Source organism: Taudactylus pleione, unplaced genomic scaffold (assembly GCF_031769625.1).
Source record: "Taudactylus pleione unplaced genomic scaffold, aTauple2 ptg000114l, whole genome shotgun sequence".
In the NCBI taxonomy this organism is placed as follows: domain Eukaryota; kingdom Metazoa; phylum Chordata; class Amphibia; order Anura; family Myobatrachidae; genus Taudactylus; species Taudactylus pleione.
This window is the reverse complement of record NW_028284516.1, coordinates 21287507-21310055: the sequence shown is the minus strand read 5'-3', so window position 1 is coordinate 21310055 and position 22549 is coordinate 21287507. Positions and strand designations below refer to the sequence as shown.

Genomic DNA, 22549 nt, shown 5'->3' with positions numbered 1-22549 from the left:
TCCCTCTACACCTGCGGTTCCCCCTACTTTGTGTCCCAATCACTGCTGGCCATAGTGATCGGGCACCGGCGGCACCCCCCTCCCGGCGCACTTCCATAGAAGGAGCAGCCACGGCTTATGTAGCCGCGGCTGCTGCTGTGACCCGATCACTGTGGCCAGCAGTGATTGGGCAGCTGGCCCCACTCACTTCAGAAGCTTAAGAAGCAGCAGGTGTGGCTCCCCTATTTGAATTTTGGACTTTGCTGCAGCCCTATCTCTGGAGCCTTCACTGGTCTGAACCATACTTTGTGTACTGAGAGCATCTATATAATCCCATTGATACATATTACAGGGAGCCAGATACACATGAACTGATCCAGCTGCAAAAAAAGAGGAAAATGGTAGATCATCCCCTCGAGCAGTTTGGTGGGTCCAGGGCCTAATGATATTAGAACCTGGGTTCCTCTGTCTGAGAACAGTGTTCCTCAGGAGATATTCTGACCTTTGAAAGTAGTCTGCAGACATTGCATAATTGTCAATGGAACTGAATATTTGCACAAATACACAATTTGTTAACCATCAGATATTGTAATTAATTTAGAAGTCTAGTTGAAGTGAAAGGGAGTTTCTTGGTCCAGACATCTCATTAAATGTTTCAAACCTTCTAAAAAGGACAAGTGATGAAGTAGCCCATTAGCTTTTACAGTAGAAATCTTTTATCTAGTACATTCTATAAAATTATAGGTAATCCTGATTAGTTGCTATGGACATCTGCTCCACTTGTAATTTTTAGGTTTGATACATAATACTAGCAATGGCCATTATAAATTCAACAATATGAAAACAGTTATTACACATGGCAGACCTAGCAATACAAAATCTTCCTTTAATTTTTACCTCGATCTCCAACCAGAATTGACCAACTACCAGGGCCATAACTAGGGTGGTGCGACCAGTGCCATGGGACAGGGCACCGCAGGGCAGGAGGCACTGTTCGGGCCTGTCACTTTTCTTGTTTATTATCATTCTCACTTCTTCTTTTATCCCCAGCATCTCCTGGCCTCCACTATCTCTTATCTGGCCCTTCCCCATGAGACCTTGGCTCTTTTTCAGGTGCGCTGTCTTATGTCCCTATTAAAAAATGGGAAAGGGGGGGCACCAATGCTCTTTCTGGCACAGGGCACCAAAAAGTCTAGTTACGACTCTGCCAACTATTGGTAATAGAGGAACTAATCCCTAGCCACAAACGTTCCAGCTTTGCAATGCTTTCTCAAGGAGACTTGGAGATGAAAAGTTACAAATTCTTAGCTCCCTCTAGGTGGGAAGCAGGATGTGAGAAGGCTCTTTCAGCTCTCCTAAATAGTCTTATTAGTGACTCATAAATATATGAATAGAGCAGTTAAAAATCAGTTGTGTAACAAAGCGTAAAACAAGCCTGTTCATCATTATAAATTAATTTACATCAGCTAATTTACCAGCCTAATGACCCTTTAATGATATTTTAGGCATTCATTTTACTTCATGTTATAACAACAATCTATTCCTATTTCATCCGGTTCCAGGTTCGTACATTTGGATTTGCTTTGCTTTAAACACCCTCATATATGAATACTAACTTCATCCTCTAACAGTCACAAGTAACTGTTTTGTTTTTTGTGCCAATAAAAAAGTATCCACAGGCACAGGGCACTTATTTTGTTGCATAGATGCTAAAATCCGTAATAATAGGCTAGCCATATCATCCCTTTAATTCAGGACACATATGAATTACACAGGTTCTGTGGCTGTACAAAACCAGATGAAATGGATACTAGGACCATACTTTCCTACTTTTGTAAAAGCATTTCAGGAAGATTGTGAAAGCAGCACTAGGATTGCAGCAGTAAAGTCATACTTGCCAAGAGAGACTCCCTGAAATAGTAGCAAATTCCCTGAAGAGTCCAGCAATCTCCCCGATTGCACCTATGACGCTGTTATATAAAAAAACACCAAATATAAATATATATATATATATATATATATATATAAATTTCAAATGGGATCATTAGTATAATTTGCTTGCATTGGTTATAAGGCACAATGATCTCTATGGCTACATGCATTTTCTGAAGAGTATCAGTGTGTTTTCATATACAAGTAGTTCTCACTAACTGCTTTGGGGCTCATTTACATTTGGATGAAAGTCAGGTTTATAACACGCCTCTCAGATGTAGTAGTACACGTCCACATTACCGCCGTGCTCATAGGTGTTGCTTTCACAAACTCCCTGAAATGCTTTTTCAAAAGTAGGCAAGTATGGGTAAAGTGGACATGTGCTGCTACATCTGGGAGGCGTGCTGCAAAATTTACTTACATCCAAATGTAAATGAGCCCTAAAGCAGTTAGTAAGATCTATTTATTGATGAAAACACACTGATACTTTTCAGGTCTTGCTCATGTATTGTATTTTACATTGGGTTCCATATAATTGGCCACGGGAAACCTTATATGAAAATGCATGTAGCCATGGGGATCATTGTGTTTTATTACCAATGCAGGTAAATTGCACTCATTTGAATGTATATGGGTCTCATTCAGACCCGATCGCAAGCGGGTCGATGTTTGGCTGTGCGCACGCGCAGCGGCCGCACTGCGCGTGCGCAAGCCCCGGAGCGAGAGAAAAATTCTCACTACAAAAGGGACGGATGTTGATCGATAGCTCGACCCGTTTTGTAGGCGTGGCAGGGGGTGGCTTCACAAACGAAGGCGTTCCCATGCGAACGCCTGCCGTTTGTGGTCGGCCCCACTGACATCACCAGTGATGTCAGTGGGAGAGCTTCCGGCTGTATTAGAGCCGAAAACTCTCTGGGGCTTGCGGCAGACGAGACCCTACCACAAGGGTCTCGTCGCAAGCCGCGATGATCGCGACCATCATCCTGGCCGCTCGTTAAGGCTGTGGGTGGTAACCCACAGCCTAGCGAGCTGCCAGGAGGCTGGATAAGTTTTTAGATGTGGCCGCCCTCATTCAGAGCGAGCGCTCGCATTTTTTGAGCGGCTCTGAATGAGGTCCTATATCTCTGATTTTATTTTTTTTTCCCCCAAGTATATAACGGCTACATAATGGGGGTAAGACACAATCAGGGAGATTGCTAGACTCTCCAGGGAGTCAAGCTTATTGCTGCTATTTCAGGGAGTCTCCCTGACAATCAGGAAGAGTTGGCAAGTATGACTAGGGCTATATTTACTAAAGTGAGAGTTTTTAGAAGTGGAGATCTTGCCCATAGCAACAATTCAGATTCTACTTAACATTTATCTAGAACCTTCTAGAAGATAATAGCTAAAATGTAACTGGTTGCTATGGGCAACATCTCAACTTCTAAAAACTCTCACTTTAGTAAATAAACCCTTTGAAGTCAGCCAGCGACAGAATCTGTGTAATACCCCTTTTATACCAAAGCCCTGGGAATTGGAACATGTTTCCAACCTGGATCAGACCCGGGACAGATCCCTTGTTCACTGCGGCACCGACCTGGTCTATGCCCGGGTCGGCACATTTCACACTAGAGCCAGGTTCAGTGATCCGGTCCTTCTGGCCTTGCAGTGGACGCTTGGAGATTGGCTTGAGTGGCGCTTGGAGATGACAATCGGGCAGTATGTGGCACGATCTGGGTCATCGTGACCCGGATCGCGCTGCTTATACTGCAGGTTGACAAGAGAACGACCCAATGCCAACCCTGCAAGCTACCTGAGTTGGATCCCCGGATCCCTGGACCCGGGTGGATCCGTTTACACAGACAAAAGTCCTCGGTTGATGCACGTTCATGTGCATCATCCCAGGATTTTCAGTTCGGTGTAAAAGGGCTATCATAATTTCCAAATTTATAAAGAGCTGATATGGCAAAAACGATCGAGACTTTTTTTTTGTTTGTTAGGTTTAGAGTTAGGGTTAGGCACTTACCCAGACAGTTAGGGTTAGGTACCAGGAGGGAGGGTTAGTCACCAAGGGGTGGGTTAGGATGAAGATTAGGGCTAAAAAAACATGTCCCATGTTTGTCCCAGTCTAACTATTGACTGTCTAACATCTGGGGCAGGATACAGTAACACTTACTGCCGGACATCGCATTTGTACTGATAGTGCATATGCTAACATATGCGATCAGTACAGCAAAGGACAGCTCTTCCGATAAGAGCTGTCCTTTGCGATCTCTGCTGCACAGTGGACTTCCGGGTTTATGTCTCGGGAGCAGGGGCGCCGAGAGGGGGGGGGCCCGGGCTTTCTGAGGGGCCCGGCGGGGGCTGAGCTGCAGTTGGAGACTGCTCGTGGCTGCTGAGGAGCAGCCACAGCAGTCTCCTATGCCTGTGCGGGGGAGCGATCACTCTGATCGCGCCCCCCCCCTGGCTTTGCGCTGGGCTGAGGGGGCTCAGAGTGCCCCCCTCCCCAGCGCGCGGCGCTGCAAATCTTTATTTTTTTTTTCTATCGGCAAGGGGGCGTGGCCACACCTCCCGCTATTAGGCCATGCCCCCTATTACTGGGGCCCCGCCACGGCTCTTGGCGGGCCTGCTCGGGAGTCCATCTGCGCATGTGCAGAGTGACGCGGCAGCATGCTGGGAGGGACCCGATCGGATCCCTCATAGCAGCGCGATGTGGTAGAAACCCATAGGCTTCTATGGGGTAACGCCAGCAAAAGATGGCGTTACCATCCCCATCGGAGCCTGGCGGCCAGGAGAATGATGCATACGGAAAATGCGGTTACCTTATTTTTCATTTACTGCATCCCGCCCCAGGTGTCTATGTAATTACTGTCTATCTAATTACTGTCTATCTGTATCATCTATACCACACCCTATAGATGCTGGAGTATGTCTGGGGTGCATAAATCTTGAACCATGTGTGTCCTGGATAGAGCGCGCCAATGATTATAGCCCTATTAGTCAGACTCTTCATTAATAAAACCTGTTTTTTAGAACTGGAGGTTGAATAAAACAATTGCATCTTTATTTATATTTTGTGAACTAGTTTGTTTGTTTCTATTTCATTTCTTTTCAGCTTTCCTCAAATATGGTATTGCCATTCCATTTATGATCATTTTGATGAGCGCTGCGCTACATCCTTGTAAATATAACAGGACAAGTTTGGTGCAATTTCACGAAAATATCAACACAAACAACATTGACAGTGTGGTATGTATAAAAAAAAGTTTTTCAAATAGTTATAAAATGTATTAATGTATGACAAATAAAGTTTCATTATTCAATGGGAGGTCATGAATGCAGCGGCAGAGCTCATATTTAGGGCACTAATGTTTGCCTGCATTCCACCTTTTCAAGTTCATCCTTGCAGATCCCCAATGTGACAGTTTAGAAGAAGGGGTTCTGTACAAGGGCTGTGTGAGCCAGTACACACGGTCACTTCACCACCCTGCTTGCTGTCACTTTTGCACCACCCCTTAATTCATTACAACTTTTTCTTTATTTTAAACACTACTTATCGGAATCTAACTTATGTTATAATTAAAAGTGGAGATTTGTGGCTGTCACTATTTCATGTCACATTTGTACTTTTTAGTTACATCGTTTATGGGCATGATTCAGCAAGGAACGCAGTTGCTTATACGCACACGCAATCGGACGATTAATTTGCACTGAGCCATGCGTGAACCAGACGCTGCTATAGGGACTGTGATCGCAGAGGCTACGCAGATCCATGGCAGAGTGATTGACAGGAAGTGCCGTTTGTGGGTGGTGATGGGGGGTGGTTGGCCGAACACAGGTGTGCCAGTGCGTTTAAACGCTGTTGCATGGGCGTGCATAAATTAACCACTGCGATACCAGACGCTGCCTGAGGGCTACTAGCGTGCGCGGAAGTAAGCAATTCCCCAGGGAGGTCTGACCTGCATTAACTGAGTGTTTGGGTTCGATGTTACTCAATGTTACCGATTGTTTAGCTATATTGTCCAAGTATACTGATGTGAGTAAGGGGAAGTGGGCATCTTTGTTAGGCTGTGATCGCAATGCAAATGCAAACATTTACAAATCACTGCTTATATTAGCAACTGCGTTGCGTACGTATAAGCAGAATAGCGATCCGGAGTGAATCAGGCCCTGTGTTATGCTGGCCATACACGCTACAATTATCGGGGCGATCGGCCTGATATCATCGGATCGCCCCTATAATTGTAGTGTGTGGGGGGGCAACCGAGGGTTAAATATTGCTCGGTCGGGCATGCCGGATTGTCCAGCATGCCCGTCCGATGCGATATTTACCGGTAAACTGTCGGCCGCATCGGCTGCGGTTGACAGACAGACATTTCCTGTGTTCCTTCCTACGGAAAGAACAGGGAAATGTCTCCTCCCCCGGGGGCAGAGCGCGGATGTCAGGCTGATACACTGTGAGAGAACTCTCACAGTGTATGCCGTCAAAATCTGCGGCTGGCAGGCTGACAGATAAAATGTCTGTCGGTCTGACAGACATTTTATCTGGCCGTGTATGCCCAGCATAAGTAACTAGACCCCTGTGTTTGAAAAATGACAGTTAGGAGCTGAGTGGCTGGTGGTTTATCACTCTCCAGTTTATCACTTTTCAGAGTTTAGTACATCTGGGCCAATACGAGAGTACATTAGTGCTGGGAGGGATTAGTGAAGGGTGAGCACCACAATGCACCATCCAAATGGAATTGAGAATTACATTTTTACATTTTTAAAATTAAATTAAAAATATTTTCAGCAAAAATAACGATTCAAAAAAGAAAATAATAATGTTAATTTTCAAACAAAAAAAATCCTTTCTTTGTGTTATAGCAGTTCATAGGAAAATCGCACACAAATAATCAGTGATTGGGTGCAGGGTCAATAAGTCTTAGTACAAAAAACACTTAGCTGCATCCATAGGAACAGTCAAGATCGACCAGCACACCAGCCTTATAGCAAAAATTAATCCATTGTTTTCACCATTAGGTAGTTTGGTATTTATACGGCCTCTGCTGACACATTCAGTGTGGCTGACCCTTGATGAAGGTGGTAACACCGAAACAGCTGTCGGGGCTGGGAGCTATCACTATGCTTGAGACTGCACTACTTTGATAAGTATCGGTATACCACTGAATATTTTGACATGCAGCTTGATGGCTTGTTTTCTATTTTAAAATAAATGGATAAATTTTTGCTATAAGGCTGGTGTGCTGGTCTATCTTGACTGTTCCTATGGATGCAGCTAAGTGTTTTTTGTACTAAGACTTATTGACCCTGCACCCAATCACTGATTATTTGTGTGCGATTTTCCTATGAACTGCTATATATATATATATATACATATATATATATATATACATATATATATATATATATACACAAATAAAATATATATATATATATATATATAACCAAAAATGGGGGTGGAGGCTGTATATGCGGGTACAGGGGCAGTGGTGTAACTTCATCCCAGGTGCCCAGAGGCAAGATAAATGTTGGTACACCCCCCCGAATTAAAATTTACCACCCCCCACCACCTGTGCCAGCCCCAGCTGCCGCCGCACCCCTATGCAGTTCCTTTTATACAGTGCCTCCAGTAGTGGTCCCCCTATGCAGTTCCCTCAGTAGAGATCCCCCTCCTATGCAGTGCCTGCCTATGTAGTGCCCCCCAGTAATGGTCCCCCTATGCAGTACCTCCAGTGGTGCCCAAATGCAGTGCCCCAGTAGTGGTCCCCCAATGCAGTGCCCCCAGTAGTTGTCCTCCTATGCAGTGCCTCCAGTAGTGCCCCTTATACAATGCCCCCAGTAGTGGTTGCCCTATGCAGTGCCCCATATACAGTGCCCTCAGTAGTGGTCCCCCTATGCAGTGCCCCCAGTAGTAATAATGCTCCCTGTAGTAATGCCCATGATAATGCCCATAAAAGTAATGCCCCCTGTAGTAGTGCCCCCAGTAGTAATGCCCCCTGCAGCGACCCCAGTAGTAAGGCCCCCCTATAGTGCCCGCAGTTGTTGCCCTTGTAGTGCCCCCAGTAGTATTGCCTCTTGAAATGCCCCCAGTAGTAGTGCCCCCAGTAGTAAGGCCGCTGTAGTGCCCCCAAAGGATGCCCCCAGTAGTAATGCCCCCTGTAGTGCCTGCAAACACAACACTTACCTTACCGCTCCAGTGCCTGCCTGCGTCCGTCCCTGAGCCCGCTCCTCGGAACTACGGGAGTGCCGTCATGACGTCACTCCCATAGTGCACTGCGGATGCCGGAGTTCAGGATTGAGCCGAGGGAGGGAGGGGAGAATTGAGGAGCGCCGATCTGCGGCTCCTTCTCCATGCAGCTCCTCCTCAGCAGTACCCGGAATGACCGGGTGACAATGGAGCCAGGTGCCCCCTTCAGGGCTGGCACCCGGCGGCAAATGACTCCATTGTCTCCGGGAGTTCCGCCATTGTACAGGGGGAAGATTCAGGTTGTATATAGGGATCAGGGGGATACATGGGGCCTGTAATGCTGTGGATGAGGGTGTAGATGGAGGAGTGATACCAGTGTCTCCTGTGCTAGGCTGTATATGGGGTTACAAGGGGGGAGATGCAGGCTATATATATGGGGTACAGGGGGCTGTGGTGCAGGCTGTATAGGGTGGTACAGGGGTGACGCAGGCTGTATAGAGTGATTAGTGCGGGGGAGAGCCTGGGGCAGCCCAGAGCATTTTTGGGTGCATGTCTATGGAAGGTGACTATTGTGCCTATTTTTAAAAAAGTGGGGGCGCTGATGCTCTATCTGGCACGGCACCAAAATGTGCTACTGTGGATGGTGGAAAAGTTATCCCACTGATAATAAAGACCGGTGCATGATCTCTGTCAATGGAAGCGCACAAAATAAAGTAATTTGCAGAGCATAAACATGTCAGTCAATGTCCAGTAACTGAGGAAGACCTCCCTGATTACACAGCCCCAGCACTTAAAGTATCTGCATTTGCACTGGCGCTTTGCTGCAGCTGGACCACATCAAGCTTTTACCTAATCAGTTTAATTCTACTGATCAGAAGGAGCCAAATCTCTTCTGCCTGGTCGGACACCCTAAAACATGCTTTTTCTCATGAAAACAGATGGGTTGCCATAAGTGCATACTATTACAAAAGGAGGAGGAACTGAATTAGCCCTGTGCGGTCTTAAATGGCCCATATAATGTTTTAACCTTGTTGCCTTGGAAATTCAATGTATTGGTAAACTTATCCCTATGTTATAAATACCTCCATAAATCAACTCTCTCTGCTAGGAAATAATAATAATAGGTCTTTATTGGTAGTATGGAAAAATAGTAACAGTAGCCAGGTAGCAGATAGTGGCTTTTCAGTGACTGTACACAGAACACAATAATTAGCTACTCTCTTAACCTGTCATTCTCTTCCTTTGTGTCAGCATCATTACTTGAGAATACTCCTCACTCAGGTTAAACCTGAATCCGCCCAGGTTATGTCTCCTATTTTCTAGTTCAATTCTTCTCAATCTCAGCTAAGTTGCTTCTTCCTAGGGTATTGGAGGAGTTTCCTGTGCCAATGATGTGTAACTGAGAAAGTGGGGTGTGATGCAGTCTTAAGGCTTTTTGTTATGGGCTACACTTTTCCATCAGGTACAGATCACAGATATGGACTCATGAAAACATACATACATGGGGCTTGATTCAGAGATGAATGCAATGATTATAGTTGATCTGCGCATACGTATGTGTCAAGTTTCATTACCGACTGTGGTCGCAGTGAGGACTTGGAAACTGTGTGATTGACAGGGAGCGTTTGGGAGAGGTAACGGGGGGTGGTGACAAAAACACAGGCGTGTTGCAACTGTTTTGGGAGCATGTTGCAGACTGCGCTTACGATCCCGTACGCAGTAAGAATGGCTCTGGCATCTCCGTTCTGGCGACCATTTTGAGTGTAACCATAGGGTTTCTTAGAACTTCGATTATCGACTGATCTGCGTTTGATGCTGCATCCTTGTACGTAATCGCTTGGATTTGCAAAGTCGCCAGTGGGCATCTCTGTACAAATCCCGGCGGCTGCAACATTTGCATGTTTTCTTCTGCAATGTGCAGTGTTAGAGGCGTGCACTACCTCTGTTACCACACAGCAGCCGCAGTAGGAACCAGCGTCTCTCATGGAAGTGCGACCTCCAGCATGGACAGCACCCTGATGCATCTTCCTCTACTCTCCGTCCTACATATATGGACATGCCCCTGAGTAGTCCCGCAAGTGTGGGAGGCCCAGGAAACCCCTATATCTACTGTGCCACCACCACTTACTATATATACGAGGTGTGGCTATTAAATAACAAGACTGATGCTATAATTTATGTTTAATTACATTAAGTACATTTTAGCTCCACTCCCCTTCTGCATCCACACACCGCTCCTTTCTTATTTTCCATTGGTCAAAACCGTGCGTAGCTCATTATCTGTCAGCTGTCTCAATAACTACTTTGTTGTCTTCTTTACCTCAGTGACTGATGCAAAACAGGTTCCCTTTAGTATAGATTTGACTTTATGGAAAAGAAAGAAGTCACACGGTGCTAGGTCTGGCAAGTATGGAGGGTGTTCAAGCACTGCAATCTGTTTCTCGGCCAAAAAGTTTTACAGAGAGAGCTGTGTGGGCTGTTGCGTTGTCCTCATGGAGGATGAAATCATGTTTCCACAAATCTTGATGCAAAACTTGCCTACCAGTTTCTTTGTCGATGTTTACCATTTCTGCTATCATTTGGATGCTGAGTCGACTGTCAATTCAAACAATTTTCTCAATATTTCCATTTGTTTTTATGTGCAAAGCCTTCCAGGACGTTCAAAATCTTCGACATTCTCACGGCTGTCACTAAATCTTTTGTGTCACTCAAACACACATGCATGTGACATATATGGATACCCCTTAATCGCTATAGTGAAATAATTGCTTTCCAATCCAGTTGTGGTTCCAAAGCACAAAAAGTTTATATTATGCGAGAAAAAGTATAACACGCTGTGATCTAAACAATTAGCGCAAAAAACAAGTAAAATACAAGGTACAGCCGATACATATGCTAGCGCTCTGGATCCAGTTCTCAGTCATCAATCCTGAAGCCTGCGGTCATCAAAGTAGGTAAAATGACTCCCTTATGGTGTCCAGAGCAGTAGCTTATATACCCTACAGGTCACAGATAAAACAATAGAGACATGCTGCCATGATTCCATTGGTCCTTGCTCCTGGTCATTGGTTAGTTCATACGGTGTCATCAGGGGTATGTCTTAGTTCTCCAACAGTTGCTTTGTGTCGTTCCCGCCGAAGTACTGGTTACACTGGCTACCGACACTACATACAAAATGTTAACATGCTAACCAATAACTACCTATAGTTCGTAACTTGCGGACGCATGATGCGATCTCCTTGCTGATAGAACCGGAGATCTGCAAATGAACAGGGATTTAATATAATACCAAACATGACATGTCTACTATGTTCTAAACCTTAGATCTTATTTACGTACACATTTCATCATAATTACTTGTTAACTCTCTTCATTAACTTATTGTAAATAGGAACCATTATATACATATGCGTTCGCATATGTGCGTCTGTGTATTGATGTAGGAAATGTTCGTATGTATGTGAGGACGCATGTGGGCATCTGTGTACACATGTGGATACACATACGAGCATCTATGTGTAAGCATATAAGTCTATGTGTGTGCGTTATGTGAATCAGTGTGTGTGGTGGGTTCGCAGTTGTGCGCATTGGATTGCGCCGACGCAAAGTAGCGTCCGATTTACTCTTTATCAGACAACAGACGACTAGATCGTCAGATAATAATTGCAACCAATCATATCCAATTATTGGTCTTCGACACATACAATCTGCCCCGTAAGCCTCGGTTAGCATATGGAAAGATTCGGTGGGCATTTTGTTCAATTTAACTAAAAATTTGAAGTTAACACGTTGCTCTACTTTTGTAAAAAGCATTTTTACGATGCATGGGAAAAACACAACTTGTTTGAACGATGTGTGACAGCATACTATCTGTGCCAGAGGGGTGAAACTTGCAGAACCGTTTTGGGATAGTCCAAGGTCAATGTTCCCCCACTCCCTTTTAAGGCACACAGGGCGATATCCAATTAGCAGCGCCGTTTTTCACCGACCACGGGGAACAATGTTCGGGGTTAATTGGATACCACCCACAGTATGGTTTCTTTTTTACACGTACAGTCTCGTTATTTAATAGCCACCCTGCACCTAAGCTGCATATAGCAAATCACAGTGTACTAAACTGGCGCACTACAATACCCAGAATATTTTTGCATAGCCACTGCGTACAAATTCACAGCTGCACGGCATTAGCGTACGTCTCTGTATCAGGCCCCGAGTACTAACTGTAAGCACCGGACTGATCTCTTGATGCTTCGCCCAGCAATCTACTTAATGCTATGCTAAATTCATTTGAGCCTGTGCTTACTTTACAGGTATTTTAGTAGAATGTAACACGTCATGGGGTAAATGTAATGCCTGCGGACTGCAGGCATTGGCAAGTTCCGTGCAAGACTGCCCGATGTTTTAAAGTTGCAGTCATTTAAAAGGCAAAATCAACCTGGTTTTGCCTTTTACATGACTGCTACTTTAAAACTTAAGTCTCGAATGGAACTCGCCGATGCCTGGAGTCTGCAGGGGCCCCCACACTCAGCAAATATTATACTGAACTGGGCCACTCTCTACCCTCCCTGTTCCTGCTCCTGGCATCATCACCAGGTGGACTTTTCATTGAAGTCTTTCAAGACAGACAGTTTTTCCCCGCCTCTACGCTACATTGCGTGGCTGGGCAATGACTGACATCTCTAAGCCCTGCGCCCCCTGCGCTGATAATGACGCAATTGTGATGTTATTGCATTAGATATGCTTAATGTGCTTAAACACTCCCTTACTTGTATGTGAAAGTCTGAATCCTCAGTGACTGTCCCTAGGACCATGGGGAATGCTGGGGAGTGGGTGTAGTCTGGTGTACAGTAGGGAAGGACAGACTGATTCCCCGTACTGAGTTGAGCCATATGGCAGTGTCTCGGGACACAGCTCTTTAGAGCTGTAGCAAGCAGTGGTGCCGGCAACTCTAAGTGAGTTGCTGAGAGCTCCGCCACCCGCAGCCCAGCACTGCAGATCATGCTTCTGCACTGAGTCTCCTGAGTCAGTGCACAGCACAGCCTCGAGTCTTGGCAGTAGCAGCGCAGCTCCGAGTGAGTCGCTGACTCTCAGCCCCATACACTGCTGATCCGACCTGATCATATTTCTGCACTGACTCAGTGCAGAAGTATGATCAGGTTGGATCAGCAGTGTAGGGGGCGGAGCTGCCACTGACTCAGGCTCCCACTGACGGAGAGGCTAGAGAGGTGGGTGTCTCGACATACCAAACGTTGAGTGACTCGAATCATTCGCACATCTGAATGATTCGAGTCATTGTGTTGAGACACTCGCTCAGTAGCCATCTTTAGTGTACAGTATGTCTGTAGTTTGTAAATGGCTGAATAAAGAAGCACAGCAGTGATTACCCATGCTTCAGTGTCCTTATGAATGCATATACAAGCATACATACATAACATGGTGTCAGAAGAAGTTTAAATGGACTCTGCTAGTGCTTAGAGTGTGAGAGGATCCTGCAAAAGTCTGCAAAGCTGCGATACCCAGTGTGTGAAAACTCTGCCTTGTGCTCTTGCCACATCAAACTGTAAGTAACAATGGATAAACTTTCTCCTTCAACAGGCTTGCACATGCCTGGTAACTTGTCTGAAAACTGGAAAAGATTTAAACAAAGGTTTAATATTTAGCTTACTGCATGTGGGACAGATAATGAGGAAGATAACTCTAAGGCATCCATTTTCCTCCATGTGATAGGAGAGGATGTACTGGGCATTTATAATAGTTTTCAGTTTGCTTAAGGGCAGAATATGGTTCTATCGTCTATAATGCAAACGTTTGAAAAGTACTTTGTTGTACCAAGAAGAAATGTAACATATGACAGTTATACGTTTTTCACTTGTGATCAGAAGAATGGAGACAAACCGCTATATTCCAATGGAAAATTTTGAAACAACATCAAACAAAATGAAAGGTTATCACCATTGCTTGCAGTGTAAAGGCTGCAAAAACCTGAAACCAGGAGTAAAACGGAGGACACATTTTCTTGCAAACAAAGATCAAAAAGAATATCTAACAAAAGATCAAATTTCCTGTGACACAGAAGGTGCAATTTATCTTCTAGAATGTCCTTGCGGGCTCCAATATGTTGGACAAACCAAAAGAAAAATCAAAACCCGCGTAGCAGAACATACAGTATATATAACATTAAGAAGGGATTAAAGACACACAATTTATCCTAACAGTTCCTGGAAGCACACAACAAAAGATCCTACAGGCCTTAAATTTATAGGCATACAAAAAATTAAGCCACACTGGAGAGGAGGCCGGCAGGCCTCAATGTAGACATCGAGTTATATGTATTCCTATAAAACACAGTCTTTATGGGGTTATACCCCTTCCATTTTCCTTCCACCCTGTTTTTTGTATGCCTTTCCCCTTTTTTTTTTCTTATCTATATATTCTTTATTATTCACCCTTTTTTTTTTTTTATAGTTTTACATATTATTCATACATTTTTTTTTTTTTATTTATTTTTTTTTAATTTAATTTCTTTTTTTAAATTTCTTTTTGCACAACTGAACCAAAATACTGAATTTCAGGACATGAGCTTACCGCTCTTTTTTTTTTTTAAACGTTTCCGCTTCCGATTTTAATTTTTTAATATAGTTTTTTATATAAAAAGGAAACAGATTTCTGAAGCAATCTTATTCTTGAAAAAGTACCAAAGGCAGGTACGAAATGTGTTTGGAAAAGATTAAAAGAGGAAGAAGTGGACACTACTGGTGGACCAGACGTCATCAATTCCGCAGACCAGTGACGTCATCCTCGGCCGCCGTGTACAGCCGCCACTACCCCACGGGAACCAAGTGTGCATCTCTGCGAAGACGGACAGCACTTGCAACAAAGAAAAAGGTAAGGACGGTGTAGGTTTATTGTTCCATACCAGGGCATTTATCAATAGTACCCATACCTGCCTTGCACATTTTCTTTAAAAGAGCTTAAACATTTACTTGGATAAGATGTGCATATTTATTTTTATATCACTGTTTATTATCCTTAATTTAATTATATATATTTTTAATTATGTTTTTTTATTGTCTGTTTCTTCTCCCAATCTCTTTAATTCCCACCTCTTCCCTACATCAAAACATGAGCGCTCGTTTTCAACCAATTTGTACCTGACTTGGGCTTGTTAACAAAACCGAAGTGCCCTCAGGCTTTGGGCGGGGTATAGGGGGAAGGACCAGAGCATCATTGAATTGAAAAGCTTTGCTGTTGTTGTCTGGTCCTCCAGGTCCCACCTGTACCCCAATGTCTCCGTGTGGACCTAAGGACTTCGAAGAAAGAGAGTTAACCAAGGTAGGTTTTACCATAACTCTCCTTTTTTCTTCTTGGAACTTGTCATCATTATAATGTTCTGGAGGTTCCATATATATCTGTGGTTGGGTACGGGATGCTGGCGTTCTGGATCCCGGTGGTCATAATCCCGATGCCGGCATTCCGACAGGGTTATTTAGGATACTGACACCTGTCACTCAGTATCCTAACCCTCCCCCCTAGTGCCTAACCCTAACCTCTTCCCCGCACCCTAAACCTAACCCTCCTCCCTTAGTGCCTAACCTTAACCCTCCCCCTAGTGCCTAACCCTAGTACTTACCATTGGGATGCCAATGGTCTGGATGTCTGCATCGGGATTCCAACATGTCGGGACTGTGGCATCAGCATTCTAAGCGCCGGCACTCCATCTGTCAGGATTATAACTACATCCCTAAATCTGCTCATCTAAATCTCCATTCAGGAAAGCTGAATCAAAATCTAACTGGTACAGCAACAAATCATACATGGCAGAAATGGCTGTGACTAAACACAGTGAACTGTCCCTTGCCACAGACGAGAAGACTTCAATGTAGTCAGTCCTGAATTTCTGAGTATATCCTGTTGTGACAAAACAGGCTTTGTAACGGGCAACAGATCTGTCTACATTTAACTTGTTACAGAAGACCCACTTGTTCTTGATTGTCTTCCTGTCACTCACCTGTTTACAAGAGTCCACGTATTATTGTAATGCAGTGATGCCATTTCTTTGTCTATTGCTGCCTTCCATTTTACCGAGTGGCTGCTTTATTTTGCCTCTTGGATATCTTGAGGTTCATAGAAGGCGATATTTGCAAACGCTTCATATCATCTCTTGGGGGGCTTTCCTTTGTTCTTACAGAACTCCTGTGATTGGATATCCACACTGGCAGTCTCCAACTCCAGACATGCTTTCAGCTGTGTCCAACCAAACAAACTCCTGCTGTGGATCTTGTTTCAGCCTCACGTTAGCTGGCGCTGTGGCACAGAACACTACATCCCTGGATATTGAAGTGGGCAGGATGGGGAGATTTTCAGAGAATTTTGCGGTTACGTAGGGAGGGCGCGGGGCTAAATGACATCCTCACAGACTCGCAGGCTTTTCCTGTAAATGGGGCAGGGCCTAATGACGGCTATAGTCTGGCCCCCGAAGCTTAGAGCAGCAGCTCCTCTCTGGCTGCTCCTAAAATGCATTCCTCAAAACTCTGTAAGTATGCTTTGTGTGATTATGCTGTACTGTCCTATATATTAATTCTTCTTGTCCTTGATAACATCTCACAACAGAAGACACGCTATATTTTCCAAATGCTTTTTTCTGAGTTCACCATACGCTCTTTTTTAATGTCTACTTGCTGTTCTTTTTATCTGTGCAATAACCATAGGTCTTCCTTGTAACTCCATCCCGTGCAGACAATTCGAAAGAGAAAAATACTTTGCTTATTTTTCTTCCTTACGAGCACGTCTCATTGGCTCCCTCTGATTTCTCAGAGAAATGTTTATATATAAAAGCATGTTTTAGTCTGAAAATGCAGATTCAAGTGATTTTTTGAACACTGCTACAGTCTCTGTACAAATTAAGGGCCTGATTCACACCCGCTCGCAAGCATTTTAGCACTTGCGAGCGTGTTGATGGTGTGCTCTGCGCACGCGCAGTGGCTGCACTGCATGTGTGCAAGCCCCGGAGCGAGAGAGAAAATCTCTCACTCCGTGGCTCACTACAAAAGGGGCGGCTGTCGATGTTGATCGACAGCTCGCCCCGTTTTGTAGGCGTGGCGGGGGGGTGGCTTCACAAAGGGAGGCGTTCCCAAGCGAAGGAGGCGTTCACCAGTGATGTCAGTGGGAGAGCTTCCGGCTCTATTAGAGCCAGAAGCTCTCGGGCTTGCGGCAACGAGACCCTACCACAAGGGTCTCGTCGCAAGCCCGATAGTCTTGACCATCGCGACCATCATCCTGGCCACTCGCAATAGCTGTGGGTGGTTACACACAGCTATGCGAGTGGCCAGAAGACCGCACAAAAAAAATAATAAAAACACCCAGATCTAGAGCGTCCATCTCTGAATCAGGGCCTAAGCACACAGCTTTTCCACCCACACGGCAAAATAAATATTTAGCAGTCCATTCTTTGTAGAATTTTCTAAATTCACTGTCTACCTTTTCTTTGTCTCAATTTCTCAGTCTGTTGATGGACTTTTATATTAAAATCAAGAGTGGTAAAAATTTCAACAAGACCAAACACTCCCCAGTCGTCCTCTCATATCAGATTCCAACAGAACGCCCCTCACCCTCCTCAAATGACACTCCTATAAAAATGATATTAAATACAAGTGATGGAAGACAATTAAGAAAATTCTTCTAAATAAGTTGCATCAAATAACAGCCAATGTTTCGGGGCACACAGGCCCCTTTGTCAAGGTGAAAAGCATAAACAAACAAAACTAATCTTACCTTTAAATAGGAGAAGAAGCCCGCGGAGTGGGTATAGGGGGGAGGAAAGCGACGACGCTAGCTTGCTCACCACGTCACGCTGTGATGACTTCTTAGCGCCGGCGGCTTCCCATTACCATAGTGACTGGGACTGCCTGCTGGTCATTCGTGTTGTCCCCGATGGAGGAGTATGGATACCTAATTAAAACCTCTATGCAATCCTGTCTATACCTGCTAAAATTATCGCTATTTAGCGTAATGAGTCGCACAGTAAATAAATGCTTTCAGACTTTGAATGTGGTTTCAAAGCACAAACAGTTATTATTCAATATAAAAACAGATGGTTACACGCTGTGATCTAAAGACAATTAGCGCAAATAAATTATACAGACCCAAGGTACAGTTGTTATATACGCACGCGCTCTGGGCCCAGATACCGGCATCAGCATAGAAACCTCTGTCAACAGCACAGCAAGAAGACTCAAGACTGGGGTCAGAGGGCCTGATTCAGAGACGGACGCTCTGAACGAGCGCCCGCTCTGAATCAGGGCGTGTTTTTTTTTTTTTTTACGAAGCGGCCTCATGGACGCTCGCATAGCTGTGGGTTACCACCCACAGCTTATGCGAGCGTCCATGATGGTCGCGATGGTCAAGACCATCGCAACCATCGGGCTTGCGACGAGACCCTTGTGGTAGGGTCTCGTCTGCCGCAAGCCCGGAATGCTTTTGGCTCTATCAGAGCCCAAAACACTCCCACTGACATCACTAGTGATGTCATTGGGGCCGGACCCAGACGGTAGGCATTCCCATGGGAACGCCTCCGTCTGGGCAGGCACGCCCACCAAAGGGGGCGTGCTGTCACTCACCATCGACTGCACGCCCCCTTTGCTGCGAGACCCATAACGACGGCTACCCCGTCGTTATTCTTGTCTCACGCATGCGCACGACGGAGGTGCCTCCGTCGTGCGCATTTGGGTACCATCGACCCGCTTGCGAGCATACAGCACTCGCGAGCGGGCCTGAATGAGACCCAGAGAGTGCACATATATACTCTTACAGGGATCGGCAATACAATAGACAAGTTTGACATGATTAAAGGTGCTTCTGTTACAGGATAGTTCATAGGTCAATTAGAATGGACACAAACAGCCTCTAACAACCCTTTGTGTCCTTTTTCCCGCTGCATGCTAATCTAAGCTGCAAACATTACAGAGTACATTTTAGTGTTTTAACTCTCTATAGTCCATAGTTTGCAGACGCATGTTGCGATCTTCTCACCGATGATACCGGAAATCTGTGGAGACACAGTGGATCAGTACAACACCAAACATGGTCTGCTTACCATGTACTAAACTTAGATATCAAATAACCTTTATTTCACAACATTAATAATTACTGAATAAACCTTGAATATTACACTTTAATACTAGGGAACTCTTTATGTAAGTGTGCAGTGTGTTAAGTATTGGGGAATTGGGAAAAGATGCTAGTTAGCGTTGTGCGACTATGTGTTTTGTGGAGTACACCATGGTACGTGTTTTGCAGGGATAATCATTTTATATGTTTTAATGACTGTCTGTATTTGTATGATGAGGACCTTTAACTTCTTTCTATTGCGTGGGAATCGCACAACGCTAAATAATAGCATCGCCGTATGTACTTATAATGGCGAGTTTCACTAAACTGGCGCTGGGTGGCCAGTCGCAAAATGGCGTCTCATTGCCATTCGCAAAATGGCGTTGCCCTGATCTAATTATACACCGATCCTGACAGGAGAATAGGCAAACAGTAGTGTACTAAAAGGGAGGAATAAAACAACCCAGCACAAGCAGGGGAATAATCACACAGAAGTGATGGTTAAAAGAGGGAGCCTGCAGGGGAAGAAAAGCATAGACAAGAATAATAAAAGTCCTGCCAGCTAGGATAAACAATGGATACAATACATACATAACTGTGCTGACCTCTCCTACATAAAAAGAGTAGAGATATATTATCATAAATTATGTGTCATACGGGATCGGTATGAATGGTCCGGCGGTTCAAATCCCGACACCGGAAGACCGGCACTAGAAGATCCCCGCAGGGTAATTATTTTTACCATACCTAACCCTCCCTTAGGGGTGCCTAACCCTAACCTCCCCCCCTAGTCCCTAACCCTGGCCGTAAGTGCCTAAACCTAAGCCCCACCCCCTTCCTGTACCCGCAGCCTAAACCTAACCCTCCCGGGGGTTGCCTATCCCTAACCTCCCCCTGTGGGTGCCTAACCCCAAGTCCCCCCGGGAGCCCCTAACCTAACCCTTCCCCCACAGCTGTCCATGCCCACCACCCAGCTTACCTTCGTTCGGTATGCTGGGCCCCCGGCGTAGGGATAATGATAGGCGTCGGGATTTCGACGCCTATCATTAGTCCTCTATTGGGATTGCACAGTCGGGAAGCCGGTGGTCGGCATTTCGACCGTCTGCTTCCTGACTGTATACCGTGTCATACTCTAACCTAATGCATACGAGGAAACTAATTCTGTTCGTTATAATGCAGAACTAGTGGATAAAAAATAAATTAGCAGCCTCCATGTAGTTCAAATTGAACTCTCCATTACAAGACATAGAGTAAAAGGTGTCAAGAATCGATGAACTAAACAAAGGAATAAAGTTAAAGCAAAACGTGAAGTCAGTGAAATACATTCCAGATCGTCTTGTCAAGTCCGTTTGGGCAAATGGTATTCAAGGAATAAATCCAACTTGCTTCTACTTGTAATAGTCTACCAGCTCTGTCCCCTTCACGTAAGATCTTCGGCACATGGTCAATGGCTTGCCACCGTTTGGTTTGATGCTTTGACGGATAAGGCTACCTTAATGGCTGACCGGTGGAGGGCCATCCTCTCTCTCATGGTTCTTGTGGTTTTTCCCATGTAATATAGCCCACATTGGCAAATAATCAAATAAATAATAAAAGTAGAAGTACAAGTTAGAATGTGTCTGATCTTAAAAACACGATCCCTGTGGGGACATTTAAATGTCGAGCTAATGATCATGTTGTGGCAGGTGGTACATCGTAGGCAATTCTAACAGCTTGGGCACTAACACAAAAAATTGGGGTAGTTGCAGAAAAAAATTCAGTAATGTCAGTGTGAATGACAAAATCTTTAATACCCATAGAGACAATCGGCCATAAGGCCTTAGAGCAAGGATGAGGAACCTTTTTTCTGCCAAGGGCCATTTGGATATTCATAAAAACATTTGCGGGCCATACAAAATTTGCCTGATATATATATATTTATTATACACACTGTATGGCATTACTAAAGCAGACTAAATAGTGAAATATACAAATTCATAGAAAAGGAGCAGGTCTTGTTATGTAAACAGGGTAGGCCGTGTGGCTGCTGTGTAAGCGCAGCAGCCGCAGGTATCACTGATACTGACTGTATGACTGTGGGTTGAGGTAGACCATGCGGGACCGATGGGAAGCGGAGCAAGAGAAAGTCCTGACTAGCGTCACCCGTAATTACAGTACAGAAAGAGCAGCCAACTCTGCAGTGGAGCCGGAAGAAGCATCATTGTCATGGGCGCCTCTAGGTTCATCGGGGAACCTATGAGCTGCGCACTGACACTTGAGAAGAGGCCGCTATGCCCACCTGTTACCTGTGACTCTCCCCTTCCCTAAAATAACAGCATACTTGTAATGGCAGGTGGGTGAAATACCTGCTATGCTCACAACAGAGGACAAATTGCAAGGGTTCATTCATCTACTCACCAGATCACAGCAACATTAAGAACCTGTGCTGGTTCACAAAACTGCAGCTTATAGAGCACTATCCAAAAAAGGCAATGGTGAGGTACTAGGTACTCTACGTGATGCCATGCAGATATGTGCTGTGCTGTCTCTGCTGACGTTGAGGGGGAGAGAGCCACAGCTGGCTGGGCCTGATAAAATGATCTTGCAGGCCGTATACGGCCCGGGGGCTGGAGTTTCCCCATCCCTGCCTTAGAGGCTCTTCATAAAACAGGACTGGATGTGCTGACCCATGGGATTATTAAGTCAGTTTTTTTGGCATCGGTGGAAAGAACTTCTTGTTTTTGCCTGGTTAACAGCCTAAAGTCATAACCTCTGCTAAGGAACTTCTGTATGATATCGTCTAATTCCATGTCCAGGCGGCTCTGATAGCTGGCGATCTGTGCCACCTGTACCATTTGTGACCTGGGCAACCCATTTTTGAGAGCCTGTGGATGGTGACTGTTAGCCCAGAGTAGGGTGTTTTTATCTGTGGGCTTTGTGTAAACTCCTATGTGAATAACACCATCCCATATAGTGACTTGTACATCTAAATAATTTAATGACTGGTCACTAAATTGGTAAGTTAAGTTAATGAGGGAATCCCTGGCATTGATTTTAGACATAATTAGGATGAATTTCGTTTACCCCCCTGTTCATAACATAAATAAATTGTTGATAAAACATATGAATAATAGGATATGTCTGGATCCTGGAAAAACATGTTGATCTCCTCTTGGAACATATAAATGTTTGCGTATGACGGAGCCACGTTACTCCCCTTGGTGCAGTCATTTAACTGCAAGTAAAAGTTACTGCCAAATAGGAAGTAGTTCCTCATAAGTGTAAGCACTAAAGGCTGCAAAAACAGGCCCAGATCAATAGAATTTATCTCCTTATGAATGAGAAATTGTTTCATCGCTTCTAATCCACTAGAGTGGGGAATAT

General features: G+C 44.8%; 1 protein-coding gene across 1 annotated transcript in view; it reads left to right on the top strand.

The window, feature by feature from the left end:
• The window catches only part of LOC148524999 (uncharacterized), a 79091-nt gene that overhangs the window by 7868 nt on the left and 48674 nt on the right, over nt 1-22549 (top strand). The window contains exon 2 of the mRNA XM_088471490.1: nt 5006-5139. Coding sequence (XP_088327616.1) covers nt 5006-5139 — 134 coding nt within the window. The remainder of the gene's footprint in view (nt 1-5005; nt 5140-22549) is intronic.